A 15,749-nucleotide genomic window follows, 5' to 3' on the forward strand; every position below is an offset into this window, starting at 1 on the left:
TAGAAGGGAGGTAGAAAATTGGGAAATAATTTTTACAACCAGTCCCTCTGATAAGGGCCTCATTTCTAAAATATATAGAGAATTAATTCAAATCTATAAAAAATACAAGTCATTCACCAATTGATAAATGGTCAAAGGATATGGACAGGCAGTTCTCAGATGAAGAAATTAAAGCCATCTATAGTCACATGAAAAAATGCTCTAAATCACTATTGATTATAGAAATGAATAGCAAAACCACTCTGAGTTACCACATCACACCTATCAGATTGGCCAAGATGACAAAACAAGAAAATGATAAATGTTGGAGAAGATGAGGGAAAATTGGAACACTAATGCATTGTTGGTGGAGTTGTGAAATGTTCCAACCATTTTGGAGAGCAATTTGGAACTATGTCCAAAGAGTTATAAAATTGTGCATACCCTTTGACCCAGCAATAGCACTTCTAGGGCTATATCCCAAAGAGATCATAAAAATGGGAAAAGGATCCACATGTACAAAATATTTATAGCAGCTCTTTTTGTGGTGGCAAAGAATTGGAAATTGAGAGGATCCCCATCAATTGGGGAATGACTGAACAAGTTGTGGTATATGAATTTAATGGAATACTATTGTGCTATAAGAAACGATGAACAGGCTGACTTCAGAAAACCTGTAAAGACTTCTATGGTCTGATGCTGAATGAAGTGAGCAGAACCAAGAGAACATTGTACACAATAATAGCCACATTGTGTGATGACTAGTATTGATAAACTTAACCCTAAGCAGCAATACAAGGATCTAAGACATCTCTGAAGGCCTCATGATGGAAAATGCTATCCACATCCAAAGAAGGAACTATGGAGTATGAATGCAGATCGAAGCATACTGTTTGCTGTTTTTTTTTCTTCTGTTGTGTTTTGTTTCCTCTTTCTGGTGGTTCCTCCTATTGGTTCTAATTCTTACTTACAACATCACTTACGTGAAAATATGTTTAATAGGAATGTATCAGATTGTGTGCCATCTGGGGGAGGGGAGTGTGGAGGAAGGGAGAGAAAAATTTTAAACTCAGAAGCATATGGAAGTTTTTGTTGATAAATCAAATTAAGTTAATAAAAAATAAAGAGAAAAAATAAAATATCAAAGATTATTTAGACCTTGTAAAGACACTAGAGTAAATATTCTTTTTATTTCCATTGTCACCAACATTTCATTTTTGGGGCAAAAAGTTTTCGAAAAGATTCATGTTTTGGGAAGCAGCAAGATTTAGTGAAAACATCCATCCCTGAATATTGAAATAGAATATACAGAAGCCATGTGGCACTCACCAGTAGTATAATCATGGGCTCCTTAAAATGACCATCAGTTTCCTTTTACCTAAAATCAAGATAATAATACTTGCAATATCAACTTTAAATTATTGTAATGGATAACAAAAGAGATGATCTAGTATGGTCCAATCCAACAAGCACTTGGTAAGCAACTACTCTGAATAAGGTAATATACTTAAATAATGTCCACAGAGCAATTTATAAACATCATAGTACTAAATAAAAGCAAGCTATTGTTATTTGCAGGCTTTTATTAAAAAATAAGTTTATCGTTTTTAAAAATTTCTTATCTCAGGGCAGTTAGGTGGCACTGAAGTCATGAGGACCTGAGTTCAAATCCAGCTTCATACACATAGCACTTACTAGCTGTGTGATGCTAGGCAAGTCACTTAACCCCAATTGCCTCACAAACAAACAAACAAAAAATTTTTTATCTCTAGTAAAGTCTTATAAGAAACTTTCCCTAAGCCTTTAGACTAATACACTTGCATTTAGCTAGGAATAGAAAAGTAAACCCAGATGCATACTGGCATAAGGACACCAGGGTTTTGTCTCAGGTACTGACATGCAGGTGGCATACCCTTCTTTCTGGTAGCAAAATTTACCACTCAGTCTAACTTACATAGATAAAAAACTAAAGGTAACAAAGGGTACCTTGGCTACCACAGCTCTGTAGCAGGGCTCACTGAAAGGGACAAAGTTTTCCAAATGTAATGCTTGGACAGAAGATCCATATACTAGGCACTGATGATCAGCAAAAATATTTACAAGTGAAATCAGCAACTAAGAAAGTGCATTTGGAACACTTTTAACCTAGCCCTAATTTCATCCTCTTTCACAGTGCCCAAGAAACTCTTTTGATGCTAAATCTTTCTTGTCATATTATTTCTATTTTCTGGTGTTCATTGAAACCTGATATTCTACTGAAGACACATGTACATGGCTGCATGCAGTTTCTTACACACCTTTTTATCCACAGGATCAGAAGAAGTTACTTGTTCTTTGCTTAACCTTGCTATCTCAAGACCTTCACTCCATCTCTATCAATAGGCAACTACACAATTTAGGTCTTTGTTGCTATCAGTATGGACTTCCAGTTCACCTTATCTCTTTTCCACTTAGTTCAGTAATTAATTCACATACTTCTTTTCTGCCCTTTCTAATCCTTTCTGTGAACCCTCAGACTTGTCAGTTGTCCAACTTCCTCAACTATCATATCTTAATTCAGGCTGCTTCAACCATGAGAAAAAGTTATCATGCTTATAACAACTACCCCAAAATTCCTGAACCACAAATCAAATAAATTGGTCCCAGATGACAGAATTCCTCAGCAAAGTACTGGCATCAAGGTCTGAGAAGATGACTATGCACATAGAGGGCAGCAATTAGGAGCCAAAAGAAAATATGACTTCTTCCCAGAAAATGGAGAATCCCTTGTGAGATGAGTCCCTGTGGGAGCTTCTGTCTGTGTGTTACTAATGAGGTCCCAGAAATTTTCTCAACAACCATAAAACCCTTTAGGTACATCATCAAGAGCTTTGTAGTATGAGTAAGTGTTGTTTCCTTACCTATAGTTGAAGAGGAAACTCTGGAAAATGTCACAATTAGAAATGATCATCTTCAGATCAAATAAATTTATAGAGCATTTCAGAGATGGAGTTCTGTGCCCTGAGTCCCACCAACACTAAAAAGGATAAGAAACCTCTGTGCCATGACCATAGAAATTTTCATAGGAGACATTAACCTGCCAGAACTCCATGGGTGAAGATGCTTTAAGAGCCACTGCTAGAGGGTGAGTATTTGATTAATTTGATATTACTCTTCATTCTACCAAAAATATTCATGGAACTCCAGGGATTTGCAAAAGAAAGGATATCTCTATATTCTATTCTAGCCATCATTGACAATGGCAGGGGCGGAAGACTGGGTGTAGGTGGTTTAAAAGCTAGAAAGAGATTTTTGGAAGTATGAAGAATTCCAGCTCAGAATGAAAGAAATGCAGAATTTGAGAGTTGTAAAGGAACTTCCATCTAGTTCAAGTCATACCCCACAACTCCACCCAAATACCCACTAAAATAATGGAAGTTATCCAGCCTCTACTTGAAGAAGGAGAACCCAATTACCTACCAAGGCAGCACAATTTCCTTTTGGTATAAAAGTAATTGTTAGGGATTTTATTCTCTCATCAAGGGTAAATTTATTTCTTTGCAACATTCACACTTCCCTTGGTACTACTCTTTGGGGACAATCTGAACAAGTCTAATCTCATTCAGAGATAACAGTCTTTAAAATACTTGGAAAAAATTATCATGCCCAACTTATTCTTCCCTTCTACAGGCTAAACTTTCACAAGTTACTCAAATTATCCTTGTATAGTAGGTACTCAAGATCATTCATGATCCTCGTTGTCTTTTTCTCAATATTCTCCACTTTATGAATGTCCTTCACCTACTATGGCAAAGAGGACTGGACACAATACTCCATCTGTGCTTTGACCAAGGTCGAGTGTGTTAGGACTATCACTTCCTTATTCCTGCAAACTATGCGTCTCTCCATTTAACCAAAGATTACATTAGATTTTTTGACTGTCACTTTAGATTGTTCATTATATTGAATCTGTAGTCTGCTGAATCCCCTGGTCTTTGTCAATCAAGCTAACTTTTAAACTTAACTCCATTTTTAAAAAAATTTTGGAACTGATTCCTGTAACTACAATGGAGAGATTTACATTTATTCCTATTAAATTTTGTCATACTAGATTAAGCCTATTGTCTTAAACTATCATGATATTTTTGGATCATGTATTGTTCAAATTATGAGTTACTTATCTCTCCAAGCTTTGTGTCGTATTCAAATGTAGGCCATCAGTGCTTTCATCTAAGTCACTGATCAGTGTGTGATCAATAGTGCAAGACAGAATACTAATTCCTAAAGCACTCTACTGAAGACCACCTTTCAAGTTGACATTGAATCATTAATAACTACTCTTTGTGAGGTGTTCCACTAAGTGCAAATCCATGAAACCACACTTTTGTCCTTATTATATCATTTCATCTTTTCCATAACAAGTTTTTATCAGATGTTTTTGGCAAAATTTAAGTATGACAAGTGTATATTATTTCTTTTATGCTCATTATATTAATTTACCATTTTATTAAAAAATGTCTGGGCACCTGAAGAACTCTCCCCATGAAGGAAAACCAGATTTCTTAGCAGCTCACAGCATTCCAGTTAGGTGCACTAGGTAATGACTGAGCTCCCTCAGCCCCACCTCCTTTTTAGCCCCTTACCTTTGAATATGAAAGAGAGGCAAGAGTTCATGACTTGATAAGCTTCAAATGTAATTGGTAGGCAGCTCAACAGCCACTAGTCTGTTAATCAAGTCCCACAAAAAATCAAGAGTTTTGGTGAAATGCTGTGAGGAGAGAGTTGATTTTGGTTCTATCTATTGTGTGCACTTGCTATGTGAACTTAAGCTTCAATGTTCTCTTTTTAAAAATATTTTTATTTAAAGTTTTGAGTTCCAAATCCTATTCCTCCCTCCCTGGCCCCCTCCCTGAGATGGTAAGTAATCAGATACAGATTATACATGCAATTATATAAAACATTTCCATATTAGTCATTTTGTACAAGAAGACTTGAATAAAAGAAAAAAAATTGAAAGAAAATGAAAAATAGCATGCTTCAGTTTGTATTCTATCAATATCAGTTCTTTCTCTGGAGGCAGATAGTATGCTTCATCAATAGTCCTTTGGGATTTTCTTGGATCATTGTTTTGCTGAGAATAGCTAAGTCATTCACAGTTCTTCATTGAACAATATTGCTGTTACTTTGTACAATGTTCTCCTGGTTCTGTTCACTTCACTGTGCATCAGTTCATGTAAGTCTTTCCAGGTTTTTATCAACTCATTCTGCTTGTCATTTCTTATAACACAATAATATTCCATTACAATCATATATCACAACTTGTTTAGCCATTTCTGAATTGATGTGCATCCCTTTAATTTCCAATTTTCCACAAAAATAGCTGCTATAAATATTTTTGTACAAATGGATCTTTTCTCCTTTTTTGGATGTCTTTGGGATATCCACCTAGCAGTGGTATTGCTGAATCAAAGGGTATGCACAGTTTTGTAGCCATTTGGGTATAGTTCCAAATTGCTCTCCAGAATGGTTGCATCAGTTCACAACTCCATCAACAATGCATTAGTGTCCCAGTTTTCCTACATTCCCTCCAACATCCAATATTTTCCTTTTTTTATCATATTAACCAATCTGATAGGTGTGAGGTGGCACATCACAGTTGTTTCAATTTGTATTTCTCTAATCAATAGTAATTTAGAGCATTTTTTTTCATGACTGTAAATAGCTTTATTTTTTTTATCTGAAAACTACCCGTTCATATCATCTGGCCATTTATCAATTGGAGATTGATTTATATATTTTTTTTAATTTGACTCAGTTCTCTCTCTCTCTCTGTATACACACACAAACACACACACACACATACTCACACACACACCCATACGTATAAAAGGTATGAGAAATGAGGCCTTTATCAGATACAATTATAGCAAAAGTTTTTCCCAGTTTTCTGCTTTCCTTATAATTTTGATTGTTTTGGTTTTGTGTGCACAAAAACCTTCAAATTTTATATAATCAAAATTACCTGTTTTACATTTTGCAATGCTATCTATATCTTCTTGGGTCTTAAAGTCTTCCCTTATCCATAACTCTGACAAATAAACTATTTCATGCTCTCTTAATTTGCTAATGGTATTACCCTTTATTTGTAAATCATGTATTCATTTTGGCCTTATCCTATTATACAGTGTGAGGTGTTGGTGTATATCTAATTTCTGCCATACTGTTTTCCAGTTTTCCCAGCAGTTTTTGTCAAATAATGAGTTTTTGTTCCAAAAGCTTAGATCTTTGTGTTTATCATATATTAAGTTACTATGGTCATTTACTGCATTAAGCCTCAATGTTCTTTAGAATTTTTATATATGTAATACACACTTAAATGTTTTGTATACATTTTGTTTTGTGAGTAAACACTTTTGAAACAAAGTAGTTGTATGAATCAAATTATTATTATTGTATGTAAGAGAGAAGTTAAGTATGGCGCTTTCCAGAAGTCTGATTTAAATACCTTATATACCTGCAAGGCTGACAAATCTTCAGTTTATGGTAGGAAATTAGGCAAAGACAAAAGAATCAAAAGAATTTATATTGTAATTTTAGTATTCTATCTAAGGTCTCACTATAGATAGGCAATAATGAGGACATCATTTTTTTCTGTCTTCTCAACAGATCCTTGTCTCTTCTTACTCTACACTCAAAAAGAATGGAGAAAGGAAATTATTCACTTGTGACTGAGTTCATTCTCATAGGGCTGACAGACCAGCCTGAGCTCCATTTGCCACTCTTCTTCCTGTTCTTAGGCATGTATATAGTCACTGTGTTGGGGAACCTGGGCATGATAATACTTATTGGGCTGAGTTCTCATCTTCACAATCCAATGTATTATTTCCTCTTCAATTTGTCCTTCATTGATTTCTGTCAATCAACTGTCATTACTCCCAAAATGCTAGTGAACTTTGTGTCAGAGAAGAAGACCATCTCTTATTCTGACTGCATGACTCAGTTCTATTTTTTTGGGATTTTTGCCATTTCTGAATGTCAAATGTTGGCTGTGATGGCATATGATCGTTACGTTGCTATATGCCATCCCCTTCGTTACAGTTTTATTGTGTCCTATCAAGTGTGCTCATGGTTGGTGGGTTGGGTGTATGCATTGGGCCTTGTTGGGGCCACAGCTCACACAGGCTGCATGATTAGAGTGTTTTTCTGTAAGAAAAATGCAATTAATCATTACTTCTGTGATCTTCTTCCACTCTTGAAGCTCTCTTGTTCTAGCACCTATGTCAATGAAGTGGTGGCTTTGGCCTCCAGCACATTTAATATCTTTTTCCCAACACTGACCATTATTTGCTCTTATATTTTAATCATTGCTAGCATTATAAAAATTCAATCCACTGAAGGTAGATCAAAAGCCTTTAGCACCTGCAGTTCCCATATTGTAGCAGTTGGTGTCTTCTTTGGATCTCTTGCATTCATGTACCTGCAGCCATCTTCAGTCAGCTCCATGGGGAAAGTGTCCTCTGTCTTTTACACAATCATTGTGCCCTTGCTAAACCCCCTTATCTACAGTCTGAGAAATAAAGATGTCAAAATTGCATTGAGGAAAGTGATAGAAAGAAGAATATTCTAGTGAAAGGGGAAATAATACAATAATGGATTGATGTGTCTAGTGGATACTTAGCAGGGGGAGGGAGGGAGGGAGAGAGAAAGAGAGACAGAGAGTGGAGAGGAGAAACAGGAGAGAAAGACAAAGAGAGTGAGAGTGAGAGAGATTGGTACAAAGCTGATACTCTGCCCCACACCCATAATTCATTAGAAAACCAACTCAGAGCTACTTTGGGGACATTTCTAAAACCAGTACGCTGTATCTCTCTTCCCACATTTATCCTCTTCTTGTCTCTCTGACTTGCATTCCAAATGGGTTGTAAAATTCAACCATGGACTGACCTGTTCCTGATTTTTTTTTCTTTTTCTTTTTCTTTTTTTTTTTGGTAATTTTTATTTATTTTTTTGTTTTCAACATTTGCTTCCAAAGACTTTGAGTTTCAAATTTTCACCCCATCTCGCCCCTCCCCCCACCCCAAGATGGCATGCATTCTAAATATCCCTTCCCCTAGTCTGCCTTCCCTTCTATCTCTCTCCCCCTTCTCTTATCCCTTTCCACTTCAATTTTCCTGTAGGGCAGGATGGATTTCTGTACCCCATTTCCTGTATTTCTTATTTCCCAGCTGCATGTGAAAACATTTTTTTAAACATGTGTTTTTAAAACTTTGGGTTCCAAATTTTCTCCCTTCCTCCCTCCCCACCCACCCTCATTGATAAGGCAAGCAACTAAATATAGGTTATATATGTGCAGTTATGCAAAACACTTCCATAGTAGACATGCTGTGAAACACTAACTCTATTTCCCTTAATCCTTTCCCACCCACCCATTTATTCTATTCTTTCTTTTGACCCTGTCCCTCCTCAGAAGTATTTGCTTCTGATTACTCCCTTTCCCAATCTGCCCTCCTCTCTATCATTTCCGTACTCCCTTGTCCCCTTCCCCCCCTATTTTCCTATAGGGTAAGACAGATTTCCACACCCAATTGAATGTGCATGTTATTCCCTCCTTAAGTCAAATCCTATGAGAATAAGATTCGCTCACTCCCTCTCAACTTCCCCCGTTTCCCCTCCACTGTAAGAGCCTTTTCTTTACTGTTTTTTTTTGTGGGATAATTTACCCCATTCTACCTCTCCCTTTCTCCTTCTCCTAGTATACTCCTTTCTTACCCCTTAATTTTATTCTCTAGATATGACCCCTTCATTTTCAACTCACCCTGTGCCCTCTATCTATCTATGTCTATATATATATATATATATATATATATATATATATGTATATATAATTTTTCCCCTCCAACTACCCTAATACTGACAAAGGTCTCATGAGTTACAAATATCATCTTTCCATGCAGGAATGTAAACAGTTCAACCTTAATAAGTCTCTTATGATTTTCTCTTTCCTGTTTACCTCTTCATGTTCCACTTGAGTCTTATATTTGAAAATCAAATTTTCTATTCAACTCTGGTCTTTTCATCAAGAATGCTTGAAAGTCCTCTATTTCACTGAATGACCATTTTTTCCCCTGAAGGATTATACTCAGTTTTGCTGGGTAGGTGATTCTTGGTTGTAATCCTATCTCCTTTGCCCTCCAGAATATTTTATTCCATGCCCTGTGGTCCCTTAATGTAGAAGCTGATAAATCTTGTGTTATCCTGATTGTGTTTCCACAATACTTGAATTGTTTCTTTCTGGCTGCTTGTAATATTTTCTCCTTGACCTGGGAACTCTGGAATTTGGCTACAATATTCCTAGGAGTTTTCCTTTGGGATATCTTTTAGGAGGAGATCAGTGGATTCTTTCAATTTCTATTTTGTCCTCTGGTTCTAAAATATCAGGACAGTTTTCCTTGATAATTTCTTGAAAGATGATGTCTAGGCTCTTTTTTTGATCATGGCTTTCAGATAGTCCAGTAATTTTTAAATTCTCTCTCCTGGATCTATTTTCCAGGTCAGTTGTTTTTCCAATGAGATATTTCACAGTGTTTTCTAATTTTTCATTCCTTTGGATTTGTTTTACAATGTCTTGATTTCTCATAAAATCACTAGCTTCCAATTGCTCTATTCTAATTTTTAAGGAAGTATTTTCCTCAGTAAGCTTTTGGACTTCCTTTTCCATTTGGTCAATTTTGCTTTTTAGGGCATTCTTCTCCTCATTGGCTTTTTGGACCTCTTTTGCCATTTGGGTTAGGCTATTTTTTAAGGTGCTATTTTCTTCAGTATTTTTTGGGGTCTCCTTTAGCAAGCTGTTGACTTGTTTTTCATGATTTTCTTGCATCATTCTCAGTTTTTCCTCTACTTCTCTTTCTTGCTTCTCAAAATTCCTTTTGAGCTCTTCTAAGGCCTGGGACTGATTCATATTTTTCTTGGAGGCTTTGGATGTAGGAGCTTTGGCTCTGTTGTCTTCTTCTGGTTGTATATTTTGATCTTCTTTATCACCAAAGTAAGATAATACAGTCTGACTCTTTTTGTGTTGCTTACTCATGATCCTGGCCAATTACTTGAGTTTTAAACTCTTTGTTAAGGTTAAACTCTGCTTCCAATGTGAAGAGTGTACTGTCCCAAGCTTTGGAGGTTTGTACAGCTGTTTTAAGAGATACTTCTAGGGACCTGAAAATTTTCAGTTCTTCCAAGGTGCTATGATAAGGGGCGAGGTGTTTCCTCTCCACTGCCACAACAAGCTCCACCAGGCCAGCGCTCCTCCTTGCCCCAGGACCACCCCTCAGAATTGTGACCCAGATCCAACAACCGGTAAAGCAAGAGATTCCTGCCTCAGCACTGGCAAAGAGATCCTTGCAATCCCCCTCTGATCAACCACTCGATTGCCCCTCAGTCTGTGGCCTGGAAGCTCAGGAAAAAGCCGTGGCCCCAGAGACCGCGCTCGAGACTTGGGGCTGAGACCTAGCTCCTCTCTCACCGCAGTCACAGACTTTTCCCACTGACCTTCTAAGTTTTCTTTGGTGTCCGTGGGTTGAAAAGTCTGGAAACCAGCACAGCTGCCTGCAATTCAGTCCTCTGAGGCCTGCTCCAGGTTTGCTGTGGCCTGCGTGCCCACGCCAAACTGTGCTCCTCTCCCTGCCCGGCAAAATAAACCTTCCTGATCAACCATCCAGGCTGTCTTTGGCTGGAAATTTGTTTCACTCTGTCTTTTTGTGGGTTCTGCTGCTTTAGAATTTGTTTAGAGCCATTTTTTAGGTATTTAGAGGGCTTTGGGAGACAGCTCAAGACCGTCACTGCTTTCCCTCCGCCATCTTGGCTCCGCCCCCTCTGTTCCTCATATTTAAATAGTTGGTTTTGCTATTTTATATATCAGTATGTAAATGCAGCTTTCCCAGATGCCCCTCTGTGGACCAATGATTCCTGCAATTAGCAGTTAAATCTCCAAGGTTCCACAAGATGAATGTCACTGAGAACACTAAGGATAGAAGAGAATTTAATGATTTGCAAGTCCAAATTATTGTTTTTCAGCTGAAGCAACTATACCTGATAGAGGATAAATTTCTTGTTCATAGTTTCAGAAAAAGCCAAGAGTAAAAACAGGTCTTCAATCCAAATCTCTTGATTCTTGGCCTTTCTTCTTCTCCAATACATCATGGAGTCATCTAGACAAAGGAATGGAGTGGAGGAAAACACAGTTGCAAACTTTGATGTGAGTGGATATATAAAGGTGTTAAGGATCCATCCTGTAACACCATAAAAGATGGCCTCATACAGGTAAGAAGTGTTTCTGGGAGACAGACACTGTGATTTTCTTCTTGCCCTGGGAAAAACTGAGACTTTCTTTAGCTCAGTACCAATAGCAGCCACAAGAGCATGAATTGTGAGACAGAATTCTGCTAAACTATATGTTTAAAAGCTGACCATGCCAAAGGTGTGTAAAACGGAACATATTTTCAGAATTTTTTTCAATGTATTAATTGGGTTTGCTGATTTTTATCCTCTCTTTTTCTATCTTTTATCTAAAAGTGTTATTTGTTACATGGGACAATCTGTGAGAAACAGATCTAGTTCCAATAATAGAGAGTTTAATTACAGAAATTAATTTTAAAAGTTGTAAATTACCTTTCATACATATCTTCCTTATAAGTACCCCTTCTCAATCATTATACTCTGGCCTATCTATTTTCCTGAATATTGTCTATATTTGCATGAAACATTTCACTCAAGGTTTAACTGTGATGAGATCAATGTTTTCTTCTTACTATGGTATCTTAAATAATAATCACAACTATGTCTACATAGTGGAAGGAATTAAGAATCTTATGAGTTCTGAGTCAAGAGTGTGAGCTCTGGGATAGGTGAATGTGGTAAAGTTGTGTGTTTTGTGCAAGGAGGAGATGGAATGGCAGATAGTGTGAAAGATTTGATACTGAGTGTTGAGGCTGAGCAGCCTCTAAGACAGCTTCCTAAGCCATTACCTCTGCCACTGTCTCTACTCTCAAGGGCCAGAATGAGGGGGTGGTGACTGACTTTCCATTTGGGATGACAAATGCTGAAGTATGGTATCCCTTTTTTTCCCCATCCTCTCTGGCCTGATGATGACAGAGGATGACACCAAAACTTGATCTATCTTGGAATTGCACTCCTAATTTCTCCATAAATAATTTGAATTTTTGTTGTCTGAATAAATCCAATCACAATACCTGCTCTTGAGTTATGTGTTGTCTAATTTTTCAATATGATGAGTAATTGAACAAATTATAATACATGCTTGTCAAGTAATATTATATTACCCTTTAAAAATTAATATGAGGAGATTGGAGAAGTATGATAAAGAAACATAAAGCTTCTTTCTCAAATTATAGTTTTAATTGAAATTAAATAGAATGCTACTCTTAGGAAACTAGGTCATAAACCATCAAGTTTATTGTGTATGTGCTTACAGAAAGGTAGAGAAAGTAATAAGGATGTTCTAAAAGCTGTAGGTTCTGAGAATGTAGACAGTTATTTTATCTGTTTGTTTTAGTGATTTGCAACTGTTTGGATTTCAAACTAGAGTCCTTAAAACTCTGTTATGTCTTGTCATGCTTTTTACACTAGAAATACATCTTTGAAATTGCTTCCTAAATTCTTTCAGTTGTCCCTGATTTGCAACTTTACATTTAGGTAGACATATATCCAGAAATTATTGTTTATGTTGTTTTTTTAAAATATATAAAAATTTTAGTTTATTTCAGTTCCTTTCAGCTCTCTATTAACTCATATTGTAACCCTGTTGTATCTTTCTCTTTGAAATTACCTGATACATAAAATACTATACACATATATAAATTTAAAATACACATGTATTTGGGTATGGAGAGGGAATATTTTAACAGTAGTATTGCTATTATGTATAATATACATATATAGATAGATAATAGGGATAGATAGATAGATAGATAAAATAAACTTTTGATTCTAACAGATCTTACTCTAAACATAACACAAAATTATTTCCTCCTCAACAGTTCTGGTGCTTTGGTTTGGATCTGTGGCTCCTATTTTTTTTTTTTGGCTAGGCAATGGGGTTAAGTGATTTGTCCAGGGTCACATAGCTAGTAAGCGTCAAGTGTCTGAAACTGGATTTGAACTCAGGTCCTTCTGAATCCAGGGCTGGTGCTCTATCCACTGTACCACCTAGATACCCCTTTATCAGTGGCTCTTTAAGTGCAGTATAGGTATCCCCTGGAGTCCCCAGAATTCTTTTGTGAGGTCCATGAGGTCAAAACTATTTTCATAATGCAAAAATATTTTTATTTCTAATATAGTGAATATAAATACAACCCACCAAATTAAAGTTTCTTGGGGCAGTCACTGCTCATCAGTGTAAAGGAATCTTGAAAGCAAGTATTTGAGAACCACTGTTGTAGATCTGTATTTCTCAGTACAAGCTTTCAAGAAAACAACAGATTGCCAAGCTACAGTAACTGGTCTTCACAGAATTATAGAACTACAGCACTTTTTGAATTAGAAGGGACATTCCTTCTAGTTCAAACCCTACCCCATAACTTCCCTTCAATACACCTACAGCAGTGGCAGTAATCTAGCTTGAAGACCTCAACTTAAGAAGAACTCACTACTGCTATGACAATAAATTTCACTTGGGTTATGTATAACTGTTATAGATTTTATCCTCGTATCAAGCCTAAAATTTGCTTCTTTCCAACTTTAAACATTACTTTTGGATTTTCCTTTTTTGAGACAAACTTTTACATGTAATTCCTTTTACACATAATAGCCTTTAAAATACTAGGAAATAATTTTCATTTCCCTCTGGTTCTTCCCTTCTCCATGCTAGACTTTCACAAATCATTCAAATTATCTTTATATGACATGTACTCAAGATCATTTATGGTCCTCATTGCCCTTTTCTGGATATTCTCTATCATGTCAATATCCTTCCTCCACTATGGGAAAGAAAACCAGACAAAACACCCCACATGTGGTTTGAACAAGATAAAGTGTGGTAAAACTAACTCTTCCTTATTCCTGGAAGTCACACCTTTCCTTGTGGAACACAAGGTTGCATAACTTTTTTTTTTTGACTACCACCTTAGATTGTTCAGTTATATTGTTTGTAGTCTACTAAAATCATTGATCTCTAACAAACAAACTGACATATAAATTTGCCTCCATATTTTTACACTTTTAGAACTGATTCTTTAACTATCATTCAAGGTGTTACATTTATCTTTATTAAATTTTATCATATGAGATTAAGCTGATTATCCTAACCTATCATGATATTTTGGATCGCGTGTTTCTTAAACTGTGAGTTAGTTATATCTTCAAGCTTGGTGTCATTTCAAAAACATACCATCTGTTGTTGTTTTTTGTTCATCTTTTTGTTTTCAAAGTGGACCAAAGACATCAAAAGAGTGATGTCCTGACATGGGTGTGAATTGGATTTAAGTGAGCCAGAGCTATGCAAAGTCCAATGCCTTATTCTTTCCTCCAAATCCCTCAAAGTGCAATGGTTAAGACAAAAGTCCTTCAGTGGATGACCTTGGTTTTTATATATTAAGGTCATTTCCCATGCCTTAGTTTGTATGAGGGGCCCATTCAATGACCAAGGGCTAGGTAAGAATTGAGACAAAAGATGGATTAATTTGCCATCACAAAAATATCATTCTGAGAGAGGAAAGACCCTCAAACTTTTCTGACAGAATAGAAAGGACTTGCTATTTACACTCATACCAAGCCATCAAAACTTAAACAATGAGCCATAGAGACCTGGGCTGGGTTATTATTGGACATTCAATGAGAGCCAGAATGATTTGGATTTAAGGGTGTAGTCAAATAGCTCCATTTGAAATACAATAGGCTCGTCCAGAGAAAATATACTGTACAGCAGCACAGGACAAAAGTAAATTATCCCAGCTTTTAGAGAAAAAAAAATCTAGCCCCCAAGCTCCAAAATATCTTACATAATTTAAGCAAACAAACATTATATTCCTAAGAACAAGAGCTCCCATATGTAAGAATATGGCAAATGGAGAAAGAGACCACATGTGGTGAGGGGCTTTAGTTGTGTGTGGCTGCAAGGGAGGCTGAAAAGATATCTTTGCCTCTATATGTTCCCCCACAATTCTCCAAAACAGACTTTCATTCCTGCCAGTGCTTTTTTAGAGCTAGGTCTGTGGGTCTGCAAGCCTTAGTTCTTCCAAAGTGGCATCATCCAAGGAAAGCTGTAGTTACTGTTCTCCTGGCTTATGCTCTGGTCTGTAAGCTATGACTAGTACTCTTCTCTACCATGCGACCGTGACCAGGAACCTGCACACCACCTATAAAATGTAGATAATAATAGCACCTCACTCCCAGGGTCAACTGAATTGGCAGAGGAGACATGTTTTTATTCAAGGTGTTTAACATCAAAAGATTGAGCACAAATCCCTAAGGCACTCTACTTAAAATATCCTTTCAAGTTGACATTGAATTATTAAGGGCTACTCTTTGCAAATATTACACCAATTGCAAATCCATGAAATTGCCCTTTTGTCTAGTCCATATTACTTTATGCTTCCCATATTATGGTTTTGACAAATATTTTGCCAAAAATTTATGTTCAATGAGTGTACAGCATTTGTCTGATTGGCTATAATAGCACTCCACCATTTTAGTCAAAAATGTCTTGAGGTACCAAGAGCTACCCCCCATGGAAGACAACCAGATTTCCTTGCTGGCACATAGCTTTCAAATTATGTGCCCTT

General features: G+C 36.6%; 1 protein-coding gene across 3 annotated transcripts; it reads left to right on the plus strand.

Annotated features, from left to right (window-relative positions):
- Nucleotides 1-1,335: 1,335 nt before the first annotated feature.
- LOC114032299 (olfactory receptor 150-like) lies at nucleotides 1,336-7,585 on the plus strand. 3 transcript variants are annotated; one of them, XM_027847549.1, is made up of 2 exons: nucleotides 1,336-1,345; nucleotides 6,669-7,585. In XM_027847549.1, exons 1-2 carry the CDS (start codon nucleotides 1,336-1,338, stop codon nucleotides 7,583-7,585), a joined length of 927 nt encoding a protein of 308 aa, XP_027703350.1. The 3 variants fall into 3 exon arrangements, with proteins under 3 accessions (XP_027703350.1, XP_027703353.1, XP_027703351.1); XM_027847552.1 differs by lacking the exon at nucleotides 1,336-1,345 and adding an exon at nucleotides 4,261-4,270; XM_027847550.1 differs by lacking the exon at nucleotides 1,336-1,345 and having other exon boundaries at nucleotides 6,644-7,585.
- The last annotated feature ends 8,164 nt before the right edge of the window (nucleotides 7,586-15,749 follow it).

This window comes from Vombatus ursinus, unplaced genomic scaffold (genome assembly GCF_900497805.2).
Source record: "Vombatus ursinus unplaced genomic scaffold, bare-nosed wombat genome assembly UNPS02015414.1, whole genome shotgun sequence".
Taxonomy (NCBI): Eukaryota; Metazoa; Chordata; class Mammalia; order Diprotodontia; family Vombatidae; genus Vombatus; species Vombatus ursinus.